Source organism: Emys orbicularis, chromosome 4 (assembly GCF_028017835.1).
Source record: "Emys orbicularis isolate rEmyOrb1 chromosome 4, rEmyOrb1.hap1, whole genome shotgun sequence".
NCBI classification, from domain to species: Eukaryota; Metazoa; Chordata; order Testudines; family Emydidae; genus Emys; species Emys orbicularis.
This window is the reverse complement of record NC_088686.1, coordinates 129148301-129173388: the sequence shown is the minus strand read 5'-3', so window position 1 is coordinate 129173388 and position 25088 is coordinate 129148301. Positions and strand designations below refer to the sequence as shown.

General features: G+C 50.7%; 1 protein-coding gene across 2 annotated transcripts; it reads left to right on the top strand.

Moving 5' to 3' along the window:
• ADIPOR1 (adiponectin receptor 1) lies at positions 1 to 20657 on the top strand. 2 transcript variants are annotated; one of them, XM_065402335.1, is made up of 8 exons: positions 1 to 83; positions 7715 to 7905; positions 9300 to 9419; positions 10540 to 10711; positions 14771 to 14957; positions 15776 to 15963; positions 19113 to 19306; positions 20445 to 20657. In XM_065402335.1, the coding sequence occupies exons 2-8, from the start codon at positions 7720 to 7722 to the stop codon at positions 20571 to 20573; spliced, it is 1176 nt and encodes a 391-aa protein (XP_065258407.1). In that variant the 5' UTR covers positions 1 to 83; positions 7715 to 7719; the 3' UTR covers positions 20574 to 20657. The 2 variants fall into 2 exon arrangements, with proteins under 2 accessions (XP_065258407.1, XP_065258406.1); XM_065402334.1 differs by having other exon boundaries at positions 7715 to 7974.
• The last annotated feature ends 4431 nt before the right edge of the window (positions 20658 to 25088 follow it).

The following is a 25088-nucleotide window of genomic DNA, read 5'->3' as shown; positions in this document are numbered from 1 at the left end:
CTGCGGCGGAAGTGGCGTAAAGCCCAGGGCTATTTCCGGTATTGCCACTGCAGCCGGAGTCGCCGCCCGGGATGTAGGGGCCGGTGAGTGCGGGCGGTGGGGGGAGGGGCGCGGGCCGACGCGTCCTACGGGCCCGTGGCGGGTGTTGGCCCGGGGGCCGCCTCTCCTCGGTGCTGGAGGCCACGGTCCAGGTCTCTCCTCGGGCCGCGCGTGACCTGCCCGGGGCGGGGCTGCCCCAGCTGGGGTGACCCCTCGTCCCGCTTCCCCGAGCAGGACCCCCGTTAGCGGCGGGCGGGCTGGGTGCCCGAGGTAGCGGCACCTCGGGCCTGGGACGTGCTTATTGCTGCGGCCGCGGAGCGCGCTGGCCGCCCTGGACCGTGGAAACGGGTCTGAGTGTGGAAGTAGGAGAGTCCGGCGCGGTCCCCTCCCCGCTGGCGAGGGAGACCCGCTTTCGAGCCGCACAGGGACCCCCTCAGGCCCGGTAGTACTCTGCGGACGTCAGCAGTTCTCTGGCTGCTCTGCTTCGGAGACCCGCATAGGTTGCATCAGGCCATTTAGGGATAGGTTCTTTCTTGGGAACAGTTCGCTTTAAAATCTGTGGAGCAACAACAGGATCTAAAAACTTCTTAAATGCGCGAGCAGCATATTTTATTTCACTTACTGAAAGGTATCTATGACCGAGACAAGCTAGGGGAAGTAATATCTTTTATTGGGCCAACTTCTGTTGGTTGAGAGACAAGCTTTCAAGCCACAACAGAGCTATAAAACTTGTCTCTCTCACTAACAGAAGTTGGTCCAATAGAAGATATTACCTCAGTCACCTTGTCTCTCGACTGTCCTGGGACTGACACAGATACAATTACACTGCATGAAAGGCGTCTGTGTCAAGCAATGAAATTACAAAGAGAACACACTGAGAAATGCAAGGTCAGTGCCCCTAAAGATGTGAGGCATCCCTCATCCAAATGGAGCCAATTTCCAGCAACACAAAGAATGGGGATGGCCCAATGTCAGACACCAAAAATAAAGGGAATGGCTTAAAAAAGCATAAGAACATAAGAATGGCCATACTGGGTCAAACCAATGATTCAAACCAGTTACTGATCCATGGAAGAACCTTCCCTCTTATCACATGGCAGCTTACTTTGCTTAAGAATCTGTGGTGAGGAACCTTGGCAAAGGTTTTCCAGCAGCTCCCATTGGCCTGGAGCAGCGAACCGTGGTCAGTGGGAGCCGCGACTGGCCGAATCTGCGGACACGGCAGGTAAACAAACCAGCCCGGCCCGCCAGGGGCTTTCCCTACACAAGCGGTGTCCCAAGTTTGGGAAACACTGGTCTATAAGGTGCCACAGGACTTTTTGTCACTTTTTACAGATCCAGACTAACACGGCTACCCCGCTGATACTTGACACCAGTGAATGTAGTGTACTTAGTGTATTTAGCCTTTTGACAAGGTCCCTCACCAAAGACTCTTAAGCAAAGTAAGCTGTCATGGGATAAGAGGGAAGGGTCCCCTCATGGATGGGTAACTGGTTAAAAGATAGGAAACAAAGGGGAAGAATTTTCAGTTTTCAGAATGGAGAGAGGTAAATAGTGGTGTCCCCTAGGGGTCTGTTCTGGGACCAGTCCTATTCAACATACTCATAAATGATCTGGAAAAAGGGGTAAACAGTGAGTGAGGTGGCAAAATTTGCCAATGATACAAAACTACTCAAGATAGTTAAGTCCTAAGCAGACTGCAAAGAGCTACAAAAGGGTCTCACAAAACTGGGTGACTGGGCAACAAAATAGCAGATGAAATTCAGTGTTGATAAATGCAAAGAAATGCACATTGGAAAACATAATCCCAACTATACATATAAAATGATGGGGTCTAAATTAGCTATTATCACTCAAAAGAAAGAGATCTTGGAGTCATTGTGGATAGTTCTCTGAAAACATCCACTCAATGTGCAGCAGCAGTCAAAAAAGCGAACAGCATGTTGGAAATCATGAAGAAAAGGATAGATAAAATAGAAAATATCATATTGCCTCTATATAAATCCATGGTATGCCCACATCTTGAATACTGCCTGCAGATGTGGTTGCCCCATCTCAAAAAAGATATATTGGAAAAGGTTCAGAAAAGGGCAAAAAAAATTATTAGGGGTATGGAACGGCTTCCATATGAGAAGAGATTAATAAGACTGGGACTTTTCAGCTTGGAAAAGAAATGACTAAGGGGGGATATGATAGAGGTCTATAAAATCATGACTTGTGTGGAGAAAATAAATAAGCAAGTGTTATTTACTCCTCATAACAAAAGAACTAGAGGTCACCCAATGAAATTAATAGGGAGCAGGTTTAAAACAGAAGGAAGTATTTTTTCACACAACGCACAGTCAACCTGTGGAACTCCTTGCCAGAGGATGTTGTGAAGGCCAAGACTATAACAGGGTTCAAAAAAGAACAAGATAAGTTCATGGAGGATAGGTCCATCAATGCCCATTTGCCAGGATGGGCAGGGATGGTGTCCCTAGCTTCTGTTTTCCAGAAGCTGGGAATGGGCGGCAGAGGATGGATCACTTGATGATTACCTGTTCTGTTCATTCCCTCTGGGGCACCTGGCATTGGCCACTGTCAGAAGACAGGATACTGGGCTAGATGGACCTTTGGTTTGACCCAGTGTGGCCGTTCTTACGTTAACTGTCTCACCTTTGTCCATATGATTGTTGAATCCAGGGCTTTGGAGCTGTGCTCTGCTCCAAAGCCCTGGTTGAATCCCTCAAAGAATTCTAAGAGATTGGTGAGGCATGATTTCCCTTTACAAAAGCCATGTTGATTCTTCCTCAACAAACTGTGTTCCTCTATGTGCCTGGTAAATCTGTTCTTTCCTATAATTTCTACCAATTTGCCTGGTATTGAAATAAGACTTACCAGCCTGTAATTGCCAGGATCGCCTCTGGAGCCTTTTTCAAAAATTGGCATCACTTTAGCTATCCTCCAGTCATCTGGTAAAGAAGCTGATTTAAGTGATGGGTTACACACCACAGTTAGTAGGTCTGCAGTTTCCTATTTGAGTTTCTTCAGAACTCGAGAGTGAATACCATCTGCTCCTGTGACGTATTACTGTTTAACTTATTAATTTGTTCCAAAACCTTTTCTAATGACACCTCAATCTGGGAAAGCAGTCACGGAAAGGCCAGCTGAATGCATGGGGATTGCAGCCGGGTGCAAAGGCAGCCAGGGCTGAACATCTTATTGAACAACTGCTGAACAGAGGATTGAACCTACCTGCCAGAGAGTGCTACAGTAAATGGGAGTGGGGGGAGGAGGGGAAGGGGTTGGCACCAGAGACATCTTGGGGCTATACCCATGTGAGAATCCTAGCTCCAATGACATCTCCATGTGTCTTATATACTAGCCAGAAACTGATATGAATCTGATAGGTTGGAAGCTTTGGCCCCTTCAGCTATGGTTGTGAAGTTAGCTTCGCTACTCTATTCCCCCGCCCCATCACCACCTCTTCTGGGGATCCTTCTCCCTGACCATTAACTCCAGTGCTGCCTGCTGCTGCTGATAGCTTTCCTTAGTGGCAGCAGTATACTGAAATTCACCCAACTCTTGACATTTCATTGCTGTGCACAGGGCTCTGACTAGTAGCATTGATTAGTCTTGTCACTTTCACTCTGCTGCTGCTTGTCAGGTGAAGAGTACCAGAGAGGCACCGGAGCCCTCTGTGTGCAGGCTCAAGATCGCAATGCCACATCCTTACATCCTTTGTATTTGGAAAGATTTTTTTCCCCCCTCACAACCATAAAGACTAAAAACTTTATTTTCAAATGCTATAGGATTGATAGGTTAAGCCCTTACACTCACATGGAAGGGTTCCCACTGCTCATTGAGGAGGAGACAAGAGCATCTTTCAAGGCCTGAATGTACCTGATAGGGGACCCTGACCCTGCAAGAGTGAATCCTGCAAACAAGGATGCTCAATGGAGTTCTGGCAAGTCCCATTAAGTCTGCCTCTGCGTGGTCTTGGCCCCTGACTCTTAAGGAGTGAGAATGGACCCAGCCCAGCAGCTAACTGTGTTGCATAGGGAAAGAAGAGCTCATTCAGGTACTCCAGGGTGTAGGAATAGCAGAGTTGGTTATTTTTTCTTAATTTACTATTTTCTCCACTTACATTATTGGGCAGTGTCAGCTGTTTGTGTATAAGGAGACACGATGCTTAAGAGTTCGAATGGCCTCCCAGACTTCGCTGAGAGAGCGTTTCTGTAACACTCATTGCTGTATTTAAGTGTAGTCTGGTGGTCTCCTTTGGACTCATAATTCTAACCTGAGGCACCAAGGCCCTTCAGAGAGTTGCTTTGCCCAAATCTCAGATCTGTGTATTGGTTGGAGATAGAGCAGAGCAGAGCTGGCTGGCTCCTTGTGCTTGCAGCAGTTCCTAATGGTTTGACTCTTTGCTTCAACATTAGAAAAGACAAGTATATTCATAGAAACCAGGGTATTCCAGGGTCCAGGAGGGGATTGTGCCCAAAAGCAAAGAAAAGGTTTCTGGAGAGAAGAACAAAACCGTGTTTGGTGTGCTCACTCTGTCCAACTGATGAGCTGCAAAACTGTCAGGGAGGCGTATAGACCCAAGCACAAAACATACTTGCTCAATTCCTGTCATGATGGAAAACTTAACATCTTGTTCACCCATAAAGAGAGAACTTGTCCTGGCTGAGTAGAATTAATGCATAAGCTAGCTGTGCACATTACAGCCTATGGACTCAGGTCCCTGGACTGGTGTCTCCTTTTGTTTTGGGCTCTGATCCATTGACTGTTTTGTGCTGAATAAGATCTGGAACCTTTTGTGAAACATGGGACTATCATGCAGCTGGGTTAGGATACTGGGGTTTGTGGGACTCGATACTGGGTTATTTCCTGAGCATTCTCAATGTGTACAGCACTATACAAAAGCAAATGTAGGGCCAAATTTACACTGACATAAGTGCCAGTTTGGCCACTTATGTTGCTCGGGTGGGTGGAATATTCACAGCCCTGAGCGATGTAAGTTTTGCCGACATACGCAGTAGTGTAGACGTAGCCTAAAATAACTAAGATGGATTCCTAACAGTGGGATGCTTTGCATAAGCTGCAGGTGGTGGCATGATATTTTTCCGTGGGGTTTGAAAGAGAGGGCGAATGCTTGTCACCCTGAGGTAAGAAAGTAGCCTGGGGGGTCAGATACCAACAGTGTGATTAGGGTGGCTCTCATGAGTGAGGGCTGAACGACATAGACAGCTGCTAGGCCATCATCCCCTGTGTCTACATCCTGAGCGTGAGCCCCTGAGCATCCTGCTTCTTGGTCCTCTCCTGAGCAGAAATGGCCAGTCGTGCCAAACCATGCTGGTTTTGTGGTGTGAAGTGATCTTGGCTAGTGAATAGAATGAGGCTGAAATCCTCATCCCTTCCGTCCCCACAACGCTACTTAGCACTTTTCTAGTCATGTTCACAGGCACAGCGCTGTACAAACGCTGTTCCCTAAATGCCTCATGAATTGGGCATATTAGTATCACCCGTGTCCTACAGAGGGGGAAACTAAGGTTCCAAGAGACTGAGACTTGGTGGAAGCCAGCAAGGGAACCTGTGGCAGAGCTGGGATCCTGGTGGCTCTGGTCTCCTGCTTTAACTGCTAGACCATGGGGTTTGCTTCACCTCGCTGGAGAGGTAGTTGAGTCTCTCCACGTGGCTTATAATGATAAACGTATTTCCTTTGGTTTGGTGAACGTTTCCCTTCTCATCTAATATCTCTGCCTTCTGATTTTCCATTGCCCATTTAAAGAGTACTCCCAAGTCCTCTCCTCTCTTCAGACTATGGGGTTCCACTTGGATGATCCTAGTTTATGGCAGATTCCCAGTGAAAACTCTGCTTTTGCCCATATCCTGTCACAGCATCCTGGTTGTTTTTAGAAATTCCAGTCCAGCGTGGTGGTATCCAGAGAACCACGTGCACTTCCAAAGGTGCTGCCCTTGTAGACCCACCCTCCCATGACACTGTTGATGCAGCACAGAAGGTTGTGGCTGCCATCTTGAGTTTGCTTCCTCTGGGAGTTGAGATTCCCTGGGCTCCTTTTAAAGCTTGGCTTTCTGTTACCAAGGCAGACTGGAATGGGGATAAAGGGGCCTGAAGCCAGGGAGAAGGAGATTCCAAATTGGGGGTGATGGGATGCTTCCCCCTGGGGTGTTACCTCATGTGGTGGGGTACCACTGAGCCCATTGGTTCTACCAGTCTGGATTCCCATACACTGCCCTGCTGAGCCAGGCCCTCAAGCCTCCTCCAGTACACATCCAGCTGCAGAAAGACACAGACACTGAGATCAGCTCTGTGTGGGAGGACTCAGCTTGGGAATTGCCCAGCACTCACGTGCACACCCCCTCTGTATTGTAAACCCAAAATTGTATTGTCTTGCACTGCACAGAGAACTGTACAGTGTAAACTCAGGAAATCTGCCCCCTCCCTCAGTGTGGAAGAAGATATGCACAACGTTTTGCTCCCCCCAGTTATGAATTCCACAAACTGGTTTCAGAATAAACAAAAACAAGTTTATTAACTACACAAGATAGATTTTAAGTGATTATAAGGGATAGCAAACAGATCAAAGCAGATTACCTTAGTAAATAAAAACGCAAACTGATCTTAACACACTAGATAGATAGGATATAAATTAGCAAATTCTCACCCTGAGCGATAAACAGGCTGGCAGATTCTTAAGGCACAAGTTGCCTTGGCTTTCCCAGGCTTTCATTCACAGGCTAAAGATCCTTCTAGCCTGGGACCATCACTTCCCACAGTTCAGTCCTTGCCCCTCAGGTGTTTCCAGGTGAGTTGTTGCAGGGAGAGTGTGGTACCCTCATGATGTCACTGTCCTGCTTTTAGAGTAGCAGCCGTGTTAGTCTGTATCCGCAAAAATAACAGGAGTACTTGTGGCACCTTAGAGACTAACAAATTTATTAGAGCATAAGAAGTGGGTTGTAGCCCACGAAAGCTTATGCTCTAATAAATTTGTTAGTCTCTAAGGTGCCACAAGTACTCCTGTTATTTTTGTCCTGCTTTTATATCTTCTTCCCACTTGCTGGAAAGCTCTTTTGCTGTGACCTGGGTCAAACAGTTCCCATTGTGTAGTGTTATCTCTGAGAGTTTTCTATTGTACACAGTTCCTGGGGTAATCCTTGTGCTTGTGTGTATTTCCTCAATAAGCCATTAGTATTGTTTGGCCTTTTTACTGTTGTACCTGAAAGGTGGCTTGTGGGTGTTTTCAACCTCACAACGTGTTTCAGTAACACATACCTAGCCAAACTTCATATCTTCACATATGACAATGAGATGTTAATGTCTAGCAGATCAAGACTTTTAGAATGATACCTCACAAGTCATACTTTGTATAAAACATATCCTAATTACATGACAGTGGTGAATATTGGGGTATCAGAGTGTCACGGGGGGTTGGGATTTTCCAGTTCTCATGAACTCTGAATGGGTCCGTGCCCAGAGTACAGCTGCACCTTGCAAGCATCAGGGCTGCCACCATGGGCACTGAGTTGAGGAGTTGGCTCTTGTAGATGCTCTCATCGGTGTTGGCCAAGGCAGTAAGTTGCAAAGCGTTGGGTCACTTGGTGTGGCAGATTTGGGTTTGAATGGAAGGGGGCAGGCCTGCAATGTCACTTGTCTTGTTTTTATTCCTAGTGTGAATGTTCAAGAACACAGAAGCTCAAGACCCTTTGTGTGTTGACCAGATGTCGTCCTGCAAAGGGTCAGCAACCAGCCAAGGAAATGGACTTTCCAATAGCAGCCGAGAAGGAGACGATTTGGAGCTGGCAGAACTGGGGCCGCTGCTAGAGGAGAAGGGAGACCAGGGAGCTGCCAGCTCAGCCAGCGTAAGCCACAATCCAACGGAGTGCCCCCAAGCAGGGCAGCTGCTGGGATCTGCAAACCAAACCCATTCGGTGCTTTTTCTTCCTATAAATTGCTTCCAGTCAGTCCTGTTGAATGTGCCCTGTACGCCCTAGAGTTACAGACAGATATATTCCTAGTTATTTAGGCTCTCAACACTGTCCTTGCAGATTAACCCAGAAATCTGCCTGTAATCCCATTAGCAGCATGGTGCATGGAAGTGTGGGGCTTTGGGCTCCCTACAATAGACCCTGACCCTTGTTATCCCTTTACACCAGTGCACAGTGGGGGTGAAAATGGACTGAATCTGAATGGTGAGGATTTGCACCCACTCTATGTTGTTCAGAGTGATGACATGTCAGAAAATCTGTCCTGGAAATCTTATTCCATTGCATAGAAGGTAATCTGTCATAAGCAAACAACCCCTCCCACCCCAGTGTGCTCCTGTTTTCTGGGGCGGAGGGACAGGGCCGGCTCCAGGCACCAATGTAGCAAGCTGGTGCTTGGGGCGGCACATGGAAGGGGGCTGCACGTCCGGCTCTTCGGCGGCAATTCAGCGGCGGGTCCCTCGGTCCCTCTCAGCGGGACGGACCTGCCGCCGAACTGCCACTGAAGAATGAAGCGGCGGCAGTAGAGTGGCGGTGGAAATGCCGCAGATCGCGATCACAGCTTTTTTTTTTTGGCTGCTTGGGGCGGCAAAAACCGTGGAGCCGGCCCTGCGGAGGGAGGAGGGTGAACTGAGCTCAGCCAGCCTTCAACAAATCTCGCCCCATAGCATCAGCCAAGGAACACCCTCTGCACGCCTGCTGACAGCACTGCCTGCAGGTGAACAGGGTGCACTGCAGGAGTTCTAAGGAGCATTCTTATTGGTTCACCTGCTTTTGTGGCTTCTAAGCTTCTAACAAGTATCTTCTAATACTTGTTAGTAATAGATAGGGGCAGCATGTTCACAGCAGCCTCTGCTTTAGGCGTGCAGTGAAAAGGGGCCGCCTGTGTTCTTTAATGCTTCTGCTTCGGCTGGTACCTGGCCTATTTCCTGGGCTCACGTCCCTGGCTAGAGCAGAGTGGCCATTTCAGGCTGCACCCTGGACTGTAAAGAAGGAAAATCCTCCATTCTAATCCTTGTTCAAAGCAAAACTGAATCTGGGATTAGCCCTTCTGTGTGCGGTTTTAGACAGTACCATGATGCAAAAGCAGTGGTGATTGGGGAGGCTTCCATCTCTCCCCTCTCAGAAGGGCTGCAGCACCTATATATTCTAAGGGTTCACACCCCTCTTGGTTGGACTATACTTGCTGTTTTCTAAGTTCCCCACATCTTGATGGTCCGTCTCTCTGGTGGTTTGTGGCTTGTGACAAATAATGGCATCTCTCCCTTTAGGCCAAGGAGCAGCCATGCACAGCGCCGCAGGAGGAGGAGGAGGAGGAGGTGGTTCGCGTGCTGACTCTACCTCTGCAGGCTCATCACGCTATGGAAAAGATGGAGGAATTTGTGTATAAGGTATTGTCAGCTCATGGCAGCCGATGGAGGACGGCTGACAGAGCTCTGGGCCGCTGTCCTCTGCTGTGACAGAATCTGAGGCATTGTGCTGGGTCTGCATTGGGGTTAATCTTCCTTGTTAGGAGGACACCATGAATGTGGGTGACTATATCCAGTGCACTGGGGTTCCCCCTAGCATGGGCAGGGGGCCTGAGCCAAGAGCTTAACAAATTTTCAACTGCAAGGCCAAGAGGAATGGAAAGTGAACAGCAGCACCTGTGAAATGCTGTTTCTCCTTCCCGTCCTTGCTGTCTGTGCACCTGAGAAGCCCTCTACAGCCAGCAGTGACCCCGGGTTCTGTTTGGAGAATGCCAAGGACCTGACAGGTGGAACAGTCTAGGTGTATCTAGTGCATGTGACAGTGAGGGCTATCCATATCTGCCAGGGGCAAGTGTGGTGCAAACCCCTGCCCTAATCTAGCTCGGCAGGGCGCCTCTGATCCGTCCTGGGGTCTGGAGCACTGACTGCTACCTGTCCAGTATTGCTGTGGTGTGCCTTGGGGACTAAGCAGAAGCTCCTGTACTCACTCACACACCTGTGGAGCCATGGGAGAGAAGGGCTAGTGCAGCGATTGCTGGGGCCAGGATGAAAACGTGGTCCCAGGGCGCTCCTGTATGAACTCCGTTGGGGTTTTTGTCACAATGTCCCGTAAGAGCTGTCACGTTGCCAGCCGTGGCTCAGCTGACCATTTTGCTTGTTAAGGTGATGAAGGGCCAAATTCTGAGGGTGCTGGTCTCAGTCAGTCCCAGGGTATTGAGTGTGGGGAAGGCCCCGCACTCTGCAGGATTTGGCCCTTTATGGGCATCCTGTGGGTATTTGCAAAGCATTTAATTTTGCAACAATGGAACTTGCTCTTGAGTTATCATGTCCTCTGAGGAGAGAAGGCTGGGCCAGTTCAGTACTTAACTCACAGAAGAGACTGACTGGTTCTGTGTGGTTTTCAGCTTGACTTTCACAGCGATGGGCACCATGGAAACAACAGCTAGCAGTCACGGGGATAGGAGTGGCTCTGGAGTAGGTGCCATGCCTGGCTGGGGGCTGCCAGTCAGAGTAACCGCCTGTGTGGGTTGATGTGTTGCAGGTGTGGGAAGGGCGCTGGAGGGTGATTCCCTATGATGTGCTCCCGGACTGGCTGAAGGATAACGATTACCTCCTGCATGGACACAGACCCCCTATGCCGTCCTTCAGAGCCTGCTTCAAGAGCATCTTCCGAATACACACCGAGACGGGCAACATCTGGACTCACTTACTAGGTGACTGAGGGGGAGCTCTATCCTTGGGGCTGATGAGTACGGCTGTGGCCCCACAAGCATGCCCTGCTCAGGACAGAGACCTCACAAGGCAAGGGCCCGGCCTCAGAGGGCTCACAGGCTGACTCTAGTGGATGCCTTTTACCAGGGGAAAAGTTTCACTCAGTGTCATCTGTCACATAAACAGTCAAGGGCGGCAGGGGGTGTCCTGTTCTCCCCCCATCCTCCCTCTGCTTTCTCTTTAGTGGGCAGGAAGAAGGGGAGAATTCCTCCCCAGCGAGGGGATGGAGGGATCTTGGTATGGGCCTGTCATGGCTGCGCCCTCAATCTTTGGGGCAGAGATATCCCCTGGGAGTTATTTTGTCTTCCCCAAAGGGCTGGATACACTGCCAGGGCAGCAAACCTGTCTGTCTAGGAGCTCGGGCCCCCATGCTGCCTCCAAATCATTCCACTGGCCAGTGTTGGTAGACTATTTCAGGGCCCGGGTCACTCTTGGGTTCCCATGGCCTGTTGTGCCAGATCTTCCGCTGGGCTGGGGTGGTAGCCATTTGAGCCCTGTGTGGGGCAAGTGTAGATCCCTGAAGGACCCACTGCCATAATAGCAGGAGCAGGTGGGAGTCCTGCGCAGGACTCTAGTAGCCATGTTCTCACTACATGCACTGAGTGAGTGTGGAGCTGGCAGAGCGATAACCCACTGGACTCTCAGGGGATGGACATAGGGATTACTGTGGGGCGCTGGTGAGGATTAACCCCTGTGAACAGACACGTCTGTGTTCAGAGTCTGACAGACCTGCAGAGCAGAACTGGGACTTGCTGGGCTCACGGAAGGGGAAGGTGGGCGCTGTTCCCATGGAGAACAGTGAAGAATGTCTGTCCCCCCCACAGTGGGAGAATGGGAGCTGTTTGGTGCTGAGCACTCTGTGCTCCCTAGAGCCTCACTTTGTGCTGCGTGGCGGGTTGGGTGCCCCCATTCAGATGTACTGCTCTGTCACTAGGAAGCCAGAAATGAGGAACCAGAAGCTCTCGCCTCACCTGGCACAGAACACACCTTGTCAGGGTCAGAGTGGGCTTGTCCCATCAGGGTGTGTAGCCTGCTTCCTCTTCGTCTGGCCAGGGATCCAGGCTTGGCATCCGTGCTGAGCACCAGACAAGTAGTTGGATTCACTTTAGGGATTATGTTGCTGTCATTGCTGCCAGGGTGCACTTGACCTTTGGGTGAGGGCCGTGTGTGGGGAGAACAGGCCACTCCCTTTCCCCAGCATCACAAGGCAAAGAGGGATCTGACCCCCTAGGCCAACTGAGACTGTTCATGCTCTCCTAGAACCTGTTACGGTGGGCACCAGCTTATTGTCTGGCAGCTGGCACAATGGTGATCTGTCAGTTCTCAGCTGTGCTCATCCAGTGTCCTCAGAGCTGGACCGGCTCGAGGAAGGGGTGCAGTCAAGTAAATGTAACTGCCAGGCGGGCGATAGCTCCCAGAAAGGTCCTGGCCAGCACAACTGTCCTCTAGCTCACAACTGGGGATTGGTCCTGCTTTGAGCAGGGGGTTGGACTAGATGGCCTCCTGAGGTCCCTTCCAACCCTGATGTTCTATAATTAAAAAAAAAAAAAAAAAACTGCCATTGACCTCCTCACAGTGTCCCTGTCAGTGCTGCTGGGCAGCACAGCTCAGCCTCCATTCCAGCAAAGTGAGGGGAGCGCACAGCGAGTGATATCTGTGTGACGGGTTGGGTCACAGAAACCCCCATGGGACTGCCGCCTGATGTGCTGAGACTACCTCAGAGCCAGTTTTCCCTGCCAGCTTGGGACTTCAGTACCCTGTCTTGTTGAACCAAACACAGACCCAGGTCTGAACCACATCCCCCAAAAGCTGCAGACTTAACTGAAAACAGCTTAAGAAGCGCTCCTGTCTCTAGCACCCATACACCCAGCTCCCAATGGGATCCAAACCCCAAATAAATCTGTTTTACTCTGTATAAAGCTTATACAGGGTAAACTCATAAATTGTCCGCCCTCTATAACACTGATAGAGAGATATGCACAGCTGTTTGCTCCCTCCAGGTATTAGTCACTAACTCTGGGTTCAGTAATAAGCAAAAAGTGATTTTATTAAGTATAAAAAGTAGGAGTTAAGTGGTTCCAAGTAATAACAGACAGAACAAAGTAAGTTACCAAGCAAAATAAAACAAAAACATGCAAGTCTAAGCCTAATACATTAAGAAACTGATTACAGATAAATCTCATCCTCAGAGATGTTCCCATAAGATTATTTCACAGATTAGACTCCTTTCTAGTCTGGGCCCAATCCTTTCTCTGGTACAGTCCTTGTTCCACCTCAGGTGGTAGCTAGGGGATTTCTCATGACTGCAGGCTCCTTTGTTCTGTTCCACCCCCTTATATAGCTTTGGCACAAGGCGGGAATCTTTTGTCTCTCTGGGTCCCCACCCCTCCTTCTAAATGGAAAAGCCCCAGGTTTTAGATGGATTCCAGTACCAGGTGACATGGTCACATGTCCTGTGAGACCCCAAGCCTTCATTCTTCCTGGCCTGACTCTCAGGAAGGCTTGCAAGTAAACAGAGCCATTTACAACCAATTGTCCTAGTTGATGGGAGCCATCAAGATTTCAAACCACCATTAATGGCCCACACTTTGCATAATTACAATAGGACCTCAGAGTTGTATTTCATATTTCTAGTTTCATATACAAGAATGATATATACATACAAATAGGATGAACACACTCAGTAGATTATAAGCTTTGTAATGATACCTTACAAGAGACCTTTTGTATGAAGCATATTCCAGTTACATTATATTCACACTCATTAGCATATTTTCATAAAATCATATGGAGTGCAACATCACAGTCTGCTCTCCTGGGTGGACAGCACGAGGGTCAGGGCCTTTTCAGGGGAACCCGAGCAGAGGCAGATTTTGCTCGTGGCCTTTGACTGGAGGTACAGCTCAGTGTACCCAGGGCTACTAATGATGGTCAGATTCGCAGTTCCTCCTGTAGGGAGGGAAGTGTGTCACAGATGCAATGAACTAGCTCACAACAGCAACATTCCTGCTAGTCAACCAGCACTGAGGGCCAGGTGCAGACTGAAGCCATGTTAAAACAATTCCGAGTCAGACCACTCACCTGGCCATGCTAACCACATCACACACCATCCGCCTTCTAGCTCTGCAGGCAGTGGTCCCTCTTGGCTCCAGATGTTTGAGGCAAAAATGAGCTCTTCCATCAAGTCCCCAGAGGGTGTGCCGAGCCCTGCTGCCCATGGGGACTGGATCATTTGTGCTTTTATCTCCAAGTGGGCCCCATCCTCCAATACAGGTCCTGGAGCCATTTGGCAGTGCTACAGAATGCTCTTCAAGGCCTTCCAGAAGGTCCAGGCAGGGAAAGGGCTGCATGCGTGAGCCCGTCCTGTCCGGAGCAGCTGGGACAATGTGTGCTCAGCATGGTCTGGAACTGAGTGGTGTCCGTATCAGTGGCCAGTCTGGCAGTCCAATGTCAGCACAAATGGGGCATGCAGGGCCCAGGCCCAAGCTCCCAGACCCCAAGACATAGTGTTGCTAAGGCCTCTGGGGGAAGGAGCACCTCAAACGACTCCTCTCATCTCCCCTCCCCCAGGAGCAGAACTGATGAGCGTGGCAGGGAGTGCCACACATCTCTCTCCAGAGGCTACTGGATCTTTGGAGAATAAGTAAGGCAGCCTGGACCTTCCCCACTGCTATCCCCCCAAACGGGTTTGGCCCCTCCAAGGCAGCAGAGTGGAATGCATGTTGCACTGGGCATAGCAACACCCTGCTGCAGGCCCTGCCAGGGAGATCCTATGCGGCTTTTCTTGTTCCCAGGGCAGCTACCGAGTTCCCCTGTTAACAGTGTGACCCTTCTGTGCTGCTCTCTCCTGGAGCAGGCAGGGATTACAAAGACCCTTGGTGTTGATTTTCCCCAGGTCTGCTGTAAAACGCTTGCTCACTGCCATTGCACAGGCGCTCCCTTGGGCAGCTGTTGGAAGTGGCTCCTGCTGGCTGACTGACTCTTTGGTGTGTTGGCTGCAGGTTTTGTGTTGTTCCTCTTCTTGGGGATTCTGACCATGCTCAGGCCCAACATGTACTTCATGGCCCCTCTTCAGGAGAAGGTGGTGTTCGGGATGTTCTTCCTTGGAGCAGTGCTATGCCTCAGCTTTTCCTGGCTTTTCCACACCGTCTACTGTCACTCGGAGAAGGTCTCCCGGACGTTTTCAAAGTGAGTCGGCTGCAGCAAAACAACCACAAAACTGTGTTCAGCAGCAGCAGCTGCTAACTCCTGGTGGTGTCCTAGCAGCAGGCTGACCTAGAGGAGACCTAGCCCAGCCTTAGCCTTCCAGGCACTGAACAACATAGTGTGCGAGGCTTTTGGAGCAGACCTTGCTCAGGCCAGTCTACCAAAGGGATTTACCTACCAGGTGCTGCTTTGCACCGCACTAAGATCAGGGGGGAGGGGTGGGAGATTGTTCTTTAGAACAGGCTTTGCTGTAGTGCCCTTAGCCAAAATGCCTTGATGTGCCATGGGATGTTACACAGCTGCTGCTCTTCACCCGAGCACTGGCTGCATTTCAGTGGGGAGGTGATTCCCATGTGTATCATTTGCAAGCACTTGGGGATGAAAGAAGCTGTCAGCATTCCTGTGAAAACAAGGGCTAAGAGCTACTGCTTCCCACTGAGGTTGTGCCAGTGCTTGTCCTGTCCATGCTGTCACTAAACAGTCAGAAAACTGCACAGACACACCTAATTCTGCTCACGCCTGTACCGCCCAGAAAGACCCACCCTCCTACGCTTCTGCTCCACAAACTCACTTGGAACGCAAACAGAAGCGCCCACAATGCATTGCTGCAGTTCTTCCCAGTCACACTCCCCCTAGGTAGGCCTACAGACGTAGGTAGGGTCACAAAGTCTGGAGGGCTACAGCTGGAGAGCCAGCAGTTGGGCTGCGAGAACGGGAGCTGAGGGTGTAGACGTGCCAGAGTGAGGGGAGTGCACTTCCAAACTGACCCCTGGGTTTCTCTCTCTGTGTCTGTGTTCTAGATTGGATTACTCAGGAATAGCACTGCTGATTATGGGGAGCTTTGTCCCCTGGCTCTATTACTCGTTCTACTGCTCACCGCAGCCTCGGCTCATCTACCTCTCCATTGTCTGTGTCCTGGGCATCTCCGCAATCATTGTCGCTCAGTGGGACCGGTTTGCAACCCCCAAGCACAGACAGACCAGAGCAGGTAGGAACGCTTTTCATTCAGCTACAAGTTGCTCAGCTGGCGTTAGTGGATGTTGACTCGGTAGTATGCTGGGTGTAGTCGGGGCCACTCCCACTGGGTGTGACATAGAAAGCCCCACAGCCTGAAGGAAGGGCTTGCGGCTAAGGCACTTAACAGGGACTCAGGAGATCTGAGCTCATTTCCCACCTCTGGGTAGGTCACTTCATTCCTCAATCTGTAAACTGGAGATAGAGACTGCTGCCTCCCAGAGGACTGTAGTGGCTAACTTCAGTGCATGAGCCATTTGGGGACCCATAGAAAAACTACCAATCAGTGTGGGCACAAACCAGTTTCCCCAGAAGGATTCACTTCACTTCATTTCTCTGGCAATGAAAACTCCCATCAGTGTCCTTGTCTTTAGCTTCCTGCTGTACCTTCTTTGCTTTGCAATACAGCAATGTGCCAGGAGAGAGCCTGTGTTGGGCTTCGAGTGCCGATCTGAGTAGACTGTCCTGGCCTGGCCTGGAAATGCGAGTGGCATGAGCCTGGTGCCATTGATGTTAAGGCCACAGCATTTAGTGTCCTCAATGGAAACAGGATCACACCCTTTATTTGTAGGCCACTGAGTGCCTGGGTGAGCTGTCACTTTTGTGCTGTGATTCTGGTGTCGGCCGGTGTGGAGCAGTGGCAGCCCCCTAGGAACTGGGATCAATGACTGACAGACACATCTGCTCTTGATTTGGGTATGCTGAGCCAAGCCTCCACAACCCAGCTCTAGTGAGAAGAGCAGGAGAAGGGCCTGAAACATTCCAGTGTGACAGCTGTATCTGGCCAGCCTTGGTCCTGAGCTGCTGTTACAGAGTTAAGGGCAACATACATTTCCCTCCCACAGCCACAGGGCAGATGCAGGGCTCTGCCACCTGGCAGTGATGGCTAGTGTTGGACGTTTACTAGTCCAGAAGGCACAGAAAACTATATCTAGTTTTCACTTAGATATAGCTTAAATGAATGTTCCTGTGCTTCCTGCCCCAGCCGGAGTCCTGGCTGCTTCCCCCAGGACTGTCCCACTCCTGGCTGTGCCGCGAATCGTCCATTGTCAGTGTCACCCTGAACTGGGAGGCTCGGGCTCACTTGAAACAGGCTGCAGGAAGCACAGGGTTCTTGCGATCCTTGTTCAGGATCGGGCCACAGCGGGAGGCTAGTCAGCCTGCTTAGTACTGAGGCCTGGAGGTGGATGGAAGTTGTCTAGTGCAGGGAGTCTCGACCTTTTTCTTACTGAGGCCTCCCCGACATGCTATAAAAACTCTGTGGCCCGCCTGTGCCACAACAACTGGTTTTCTGCATATAAAAGCCAGGACCAGTGTTAGGGGGTAGCAAGCAGGGCAGTTGCCTGGGGCTCCATGGCACAGGGCTCCACACAAAGCTACTTTGCTCAGATGTCAACTTCAGACCCGGGGGGCGGGGCTCACGGCCCCGGGCTTTAGACCCGTGCGGTGAAGCTTCCGCTTTCTGCCCTGGGCCCCAGCAAGTCTAACGCTGGTCCTGCTTGAGGAACCCCCTGAAACCTCACAGCCCCCCAGGGGGCCTCGGAGCCCTGGTTGAGAACCACTGGTTTAGTGAGCCCAGGGGTTTTCCTCTCTGCTGGGGCTGGGAGCCCCTTGACCGGCTGAGAGCTGGTAACCCTCCAAGGGGAGCAGGAGCTGCGGAATTGCTGCCAGAGGTTGTAACTTTGTCCAGGGAGCCCTTCCCAGAGCAGCATTCACCAGGGACATCTGCTTTTATCTCTTCTTCTCCCCCCCCCCCCCCCCCGACCCTGCCCCCATGCCTCGAGCCGGGTTGGCTTTGCCAGTCGCAGCAGTTACTGGTGCCGAGGGCACGTGGAGCCAGAGCATGGGAATTGTCTTGCAGTACAGCTGAAAACTGGTTGGCTTGTTCTCAGTGGGGAATGATTCCCCTGCTAGACACAGACCCAGCAGCTTTCACCCCAACTTTGTGTCCTCTAGGCTGTAACCCTTTCCTTGCTGGGTGACTCACTACAGGGTGGAACTCAAAAGCAGCTACCAGGACTCGGCTGAAACTTTACCCCAATAGTACATTTCCATTTAGCTGGGAGAGAGCAGTGCTTGGAGAACCGGCTGTACTGAAATCCAGCCGGCAGTGCAGGGCAAAGCTAGAACCAGCCCAGAAGGTTCTGAATGAAACCCGCTGCCTGGGTTCTGTCCGATGGGGGAATGACTGGTTTAGTAGATTGCTAGTGCGATATATGGTCTCTTGGTCTCCCGTTAAATGCAGTCTTGGGGTTGAGCGCTCCAAACAGTTTCCATCTGACCGGCACATGAAGGAGTCTGGTCTCAGTCCACTCCTACTGTCCCATCACTGATGGCCTATGTAGGCCTCTCTGGAAGGCTAAGCAAGAAGGCCAAGGCTCTTGGCTGTGGAGTCGGCCTATTTGCATTGGTACCCATTGCTCTGCAACCCTTCTCCCTCCATAGGCAGCCTTTGGGGGGCAGCTTGGAGGGATGTGGGAGCTATCCATCCCAGTGTGGTCAGTCCAGCCACTCTCCCCAACACTCAACTCCCTCCTGGCCTAGAGGAGACCTGCATTCTGCTCTTGTGGGAGCTGCGGGGCAGCCTCCGGCTCAGGTGCCTTGGCTGTATTTTGAATGAAGGCTGAGGGTGTGACGAACTGGGACTGTTCTTAATGTGGTCTTTGAATGCTGAGTGGGGAGTGTTGGCTGGGAAGGCATGGGAGTGTGGCTAGGATGGTCTGCATGTGGGGATGGGAGACTGGCCGAGGGAAGATACCTGAGCATGTAACATGAGAACCCAGGAAGGGGTTAGAGGCCAGGTGACACCTTTGCCCGGGAAACTGAACAAAGGGTGGGGGGAGAGTTTCAGAGCTGGCTGGTGGAATGGCTGGGGGGCAGATGGGGCTCTGACCTCCCAAGGGGGCTGTGGTGCCCTGGGACCCCAAGATGGACCTAACTGAGGGGGTCCTGTTGTCTGTGCCTGCAAGACCTGTCTTGGACTGTGTCCCTGTTGTCTAAATAAACCTTCTGCTTTACTGGCTGGCTGAGAGTCATGGTGAATCGCAGGAAGCTGGGGGTGCAGGGCCTTGTGTCCCCCCACACTCCGTGACAGAGGGCTCTCTCTCTCTCTCTTTCCCCCAGGGGTATTTTTGGGGCTGGGGCTGAGTGGCGTTGTGCCCACCATGCACTTCACCATCGCTGAAGGGTTTGTGAAAGCCACGACCGTGGGCCAGATGGGCTGGTTCTTCCTCATGGCTGTGATGTACATAACAGGAGCAGGGCTGTACGCTGCCCGCATCCCAGAGCGCTTCTTTCCTGGCAAGTTTGACATCTGGGTGAGTACAGCCTTTGCTGGGGGCATGGGAAGAGCCTGCCTTCTCCTTGAGGGGTATCCTGCTGAGAAAGCCAGGAGAAGTGGTGCTAGATGCACTCTAGAGCGCAGCCTGGGGCTGGACCCAGAGCTTCTGGGTTAGACTCATCTGGGACAGCTCTGGGATGTGGTGCTCTGCTGGGTAATGAAGGGCAGATTGTGAAGAGAGCAAGAGGGGCAAAAGAGAAGGCAGGGGTAGCCTGTGGTTCCAGGACTCAGCATGCAATGCAGCCTTGCTGCTTAGATCAGGCTGGAGCAGTGCATGTGGGGATTTGTAGTCTCCATGGGCCAGTAACAAGTGCTGTTACTGACCCTAAAGCTCTCCAGTCCTTGGGTCTGTGGCCTCCCATTGGCTTCTTCAAAATGGACCCCTTACATCCCTTGCTTATTGCCTTTTGAGGCTGAAGTAGTGTTTCTTTTTCAGGGGAAGTGATTTCCCATTGCCTCAGCCTTTCCAGGGGAACCCAAACTGAGCTCGGCGAGCCAGACAGCTTCAGCAGTGGAGCCAGCTGTGCTCAGGGAGTTGCCCTGCCTAGGTCATCTGCGGGCTGTGCAGCCCAAACCATCTAGGTCACTCTTTCAGAATTGTAGGTCATGTCTATTGATATCTTGGCCCCAGTATGTATTTCAAACTGAAAGTTCGAAGGCCAGTGGGTTCCTTCCTGCAGCTCTTAGCTGCTGTCGGGGGCTAATTTCAGAGGGACTTGACTTTGCCATCCACTCCAGCTCCAGCTGGCTCCGCTCCCCTCAATTTAGCTTGGCTTGTGGTTTCACACATACATACGCAGAGGAATGTACCTCTCTGTCCCAGGCAATTTTAGTTCCAATAGGGTGAGATAAATGGCCCGTTTCAAATAGAATCTCCCTTTATCCTGTGTATTGAGCTTTTTCCTCCTGGCATTGAGATGTAAACTACCAGATAAGCAATGGGTTGAACCAGTAGGTCATGACTAGAGGCACTGAAAGGACCCCTGACCAGTCTGCCTGGTTTGTGATGCTGCAATATACATGGAGCTCTGACCGTTCAGGACAGGACTCACCTTTTGTGGTTGTTGGCTTCTTGCTGGTCTAACTTTTAAGGGCTTTATCTCACCTTCCCACAGTTCCAGTCGCATCAGATCTTCCACGTGCTGGTGGTGGCTGCAGCCTTTGTCCACTTCTATGGAGTCTCAAACTTGCAAGAATTTCGCTATGGACTCGAAGGGGGATGCACGGACGACTCTCTGCTCTGAGAACATCTAATGACTTTAGTACCAGCTTCCTAAGTGCTTTTTTAAACTACTTCTTTGCTAAAATCAAAGGAAGACTCTCAACTCTTTGGGTTTTTTGTTTTGTTTTTTTAAGAGGATGTTCTCCAGCAAAGTCCATAATGACCAAATCCTTGCCCCGTCTCCGAGTGATTTGCCGGACATTGCCAATGGTGTCCAATAGGAAGAAGCACGTTCAACTATTAGCCCTTCCTGGGGAATAAAAACCCTCCTCCACCACACAGTGTTCTAATCACATTAGGATTTTCTGTCTAGTGCAGAAATTCTGTTTCCGAAAGCCAGGGGTGCAGATTGCCTGCTCCCCAGCACAGAAGGGTGGCCCCATTTTTAGCCCAGTTCTGGAGAGACAGGAAACTCATGTATTAGTCCATGGTCTGGGTCTCCTCCATATCTGAAGGAGCAACCCGCCGCCTTCCTGAGGACTGGCCCCAGAGCCTGCAGTGCTAATGAACAGGGGCTGTTCACAGGTTCATGTAACTTACCTTTTAACTATCTTTTTCTTGACACAGTAATGTAAATGGAATAAGAGACTATTTAATATTTAATACTAAGCTTTAAAGAGAGACTTGGTGCCACTTCAATGTGTCTGCCCATGAGCTGTTTGTGGTAACACAGGAGGGTCAGGACAGTGTTTTAGGGGAATGTAGAGCTGCTGTACTGACTGAAATAAAAAGGTCAATAGTTATTGTCATGCTGGGAGCCTCCGTGTCCTGGTTTGTCAGGTGTCAGCACCGGGCACTGCCAACGGTGAGAATGGAAAGGTGGCTCCTGCTGAGGCTGGTGTGGAGCCTGCAGCTAAGCCAATGGGGGTCTGCTGCTGGGCTGTGAGTCCAGATCAGGCCACGAGCGCAGTGCTGAGAGCAGAGACTGCAAGTTTGGCAAAATGGTGATAAGGGGGGACTTCAACTAACCTGCTCAAATAGCATAGCAGCTCCAAATTCCTCAACCCATTCAACGATTGCTTCTTGCAGCAGGAGAGACTGACTTGTCAGTAACACGCAGGGGTTGGGTCAGGAAGTAATAGCAGCTTAGCTACTAAATAATGGTGGCCTGGCCTACTATCCAGTTCAGCATTGTAGGTTCGGTGCCAGAACCTTTAGAAAGGAAAATTCCACCACAGTGAGACAGCTCATTGCAAAGGCCCTGAACTCAAAAATGAAGGAAGTAAAATTCTTCATGTGGCATAGATGTTACATAAGGAAACAATAGGACAGTCTCTGAAGATGTGTGTACCGCTGAACAAAGAGAAGCAGCAGGGCAAGAAATAAACTATCTGGCTAAAGGTCAGGGGGCTCGAGGTTATCTGAGCCAAGAGCTCCTTTGCAATGTGGAAATCTAGCCCCAGTGAAGCCAATATCTGTGGCCTGCATTGTGCAGGAGGTCAGACTAGATGATCATAATGGTCCCTTCTGACCTTAAAGTCTATGATTCTATGAAAAAGGAGCATAAACTACACCTGGCAAGGTGAGTGGAATGAGTAGGGCTAAGCTAGAATTCAAAAAGCTAACACAAAACACACCTTCATTGTGGATGAGAAGCAGGAAGAGCTAGATCCACAAAGCTACTTGGGGCAAGTCTACACTACAGTGCTACATCAGTGCAGCTGCAGGACATCTGGTGCAGACCCCCTGTGCCCAGGGGAGAGCGCACCCCCAACGGCATTATTATGCCACCTTGGTGAGAAGCAGAAGCTATGTTGGTGGGGGAGCAGCTCCTGGGGACAGCGTGACACTTGTGTCGCTCGGGGAAGGGGAGTGGCTTTTACACACCCCTGAGCGACATAAGGTATATCGACTTAGGCAGCTTAGCATCTCAGGGCAGGTCTACACTGTCCACTCAAACCCACGACTGAGCTGCTGCTGGGGCCTTAATGCAACCCTACAGCTAATGAGCTGCACAGAGCCCTCTGTGAAGCCACTCTGGTGGCATTATCAGACTAGGGCTTCCCACCCCAGTCCCACAGGTGTTCTCTGAGCATGCCCGGACAGGAATGTGGATGTGCATACAGACCCTGGCATAGGGAGAGAGAATGGGGAACCCTGGGAATAGAAGGGCAGAGCCCCTGGTCTGGGGAGAGAGTGTATGGACCCCTGGTATGAGAGGGAGGGAGGAAGGAGGTAGTCACACACAGAGCCCAAAGCATGATGGGAGGAGTTGCGGGGAGTCCCTAAAATAAAGGGGGATGGGAGGGAGAGAAATGGAGGTGTGTCAGGAGCCCCTGGCATGGGTGAAGAACCCAGCCTGCAGAAGTTAGGAAGTGTGTGACCCTTAATGATGATCTGGAAATGTGAGGAGACAAAATTTACACCTAGATCCACAAAGAGACTTAAGTGCTGAATTGTTTGTTCAAGCCCCTCTGACAGTTGGTTCTCAAAACCACCACTGAGCTACCACCTAACCCCTGAGCTGCTTAAGTTCCACTGGTGGGCCTGACCCAGCCCATGGCCGAACACGTGACCCCTCATGCTGAAAATGCAGTCCTGCCAGCCTCGAAGCAGGATTCTCAACTCGCGTTGACCTGCCCATCTCAGCAGCAGAGCCTGATCCTGCAGGTGTTCTGGGAACATGCCTAAGACCTGGTGGCTGTCTGTCACAAGGGATGGCCGGAGGGTGTCTGTGTCCCAGTTTAGTGGTCAGGACACTCACATGGGCTGTGGGAGACCCAAGTTAGATTCCTGCTCTGCCAGATTTGGAGCACCAGCTTGAACCCAGCTCTCCCCCAGCCTGGGTGAGTCCCCTCTCCGCCAGGCTGTTGGTTATAACATGGTGGTTTTGTGTCAGAAAGGTCTGGGTCACAGATGTAGTTTGGGTGGGGGCACTGCAAGCCTCAGGCAGGTGTAGGATTTGCCTCCCCTCATGCGGCTCTGTTGGCCCCTCCAAACATAGAAGTCAGACTACACCTATGCTCTGGGTGTTGTCTGGTAGGGCAAGGGCTGGCCTGGTATTCAACTCCAGGTGAGGGTTCACGGGTGAGAATCCCGAGTGCAGGGAGCTGCCTCCTGCCTGTCTGTCAATGGGAGTTAGGCACCCAAATACCTCTGCATTTCACCCCTGGCTGGCTCCGATGCGCCATGCTTGGCTGGCTGGCCTCTGAGGACCCTTCCTTAGGTGCCCAATTCTCTCCGTGGTGAGGATTCCACTCTGTAGCAGGGCACTGGGAGTTAGGTGCTGCAGTGCCTACATGAATTTAGCATTTAGTTCTGTAGATCGGTCAGGACTAGAGGGCCATGAGCAACACCAGGGTGATCGAACCAAGCTAGGTGAATGAGCAACATGATGGCAGATTAAATTCAGGTGATGCCTGCTGAAGGGGAAATGTGTCATCAGAATGGATGTTGATAAATTGCAGAGGGTTCAGCGAAGAGCTACAAGAGTGATTAAAGGATTAGAACACCTGCCTCCTAGTGAGAGACTCAAGGAGCTCCATCTATTTAATTTAACCAAATGAAGGCTAAAGGGTAACTGGATCACAGTCTGTAGGTACCTTCTTGGAGACCCAAAATGTGATAATGAGCTTCTGTTTGAGCAGACAAAGGTAGAGTGCGATCCACTGACTGGAACTGAAGCTAAACAAATTGAGACCGGAATGAAGGTGCAAATGTTTAACAGTGAGGAAATTAACCATGGGAACAACTCACCAAGGATCATGGTGGATTGTCCATCACTGGCAATTTTAAATCAAGATTGTCTGTTTTTCTAAAAGCTCTGTTCAAGTTCAAACAGGAATGAAGTCACGACAGTCCCATGGCCTGTGTTATACAGGAGGTCAGCCCAGATGAGCCCAGCTAGGTCCTCTGGCCTTGGAAGCTATGAACACACTTCACCGGATCCAAAATTAACTGTCACTTGAGGAAAGAGACTGGTTCATCCTAGTGCACACCTCACTGCACACACCATCTCACTGTGCAGCTGTGGCCAAACGAAGCACACAAAATATTAGGCGGTAAAAGGAACAGGATGGAGAGTAATAAAGAGAATATCATTATTAGTAGCAACTGCACAAGTGGTGCAGTAATGAGGGGAAAAGGTTCAGCAATATAAAGTAAGGCGCTAAAACAGAAATGTATAAGTAAAAGAAAAGTCTGCAAAGGGCTTAGGGAGACATCACACATATTTTAGCCATTCAGTAGCTTTGGAGTCAGCTGTGTGGAGTCTGGAAAGGCCTGACAGGCCAGCACAAGATGAGCAGCCATTCAGTAGGTATGCAGCATTGCTCACTGCATCGCAGCTACAGAGGGCTGTTCTTGAGACCCCAGGTGTGGTCATTTGCCTCTGAACTGGGGAACAATGCTGCTTTGTTGTTGTCCTGCACTCTGAGAGAGCCCTTGGGAGAAACGAAAGCAGCAAACAGCAGGCCAAATTTAGACAATCCGGATCCCAGTTATGGTGGTACTGAGTGGTACTCGTTAGTTCTTCACTCTCCATTTGTCAACTCAATATTATAATGCCATTATATAAATAAATACTGTGTGCGGTACT

Coding starts and splice junctions, on each gene's coding strand:
- ADIPOR1 (XM_065402334.1), top strand. CDS start 7,720: ATGTTCAAGAACACAGAAGCTCAAGACCCTTTGTGTGTTGACCAGATG. Junction 10,712..14,770: donor CATCTGGACTCACTTACTAG/GTGACTGAGGGG, acceptor TGTTGGCTGCAG/GTTTTGTGTTGTTCCTCTTC. Junction 19,307..20,444: donor CTGGCAAGTTTGACATCTGG/GTGAGTACAGCC, acceptor ACCTTCCCACAG/TTCCAGTCGCATCAGATCTT.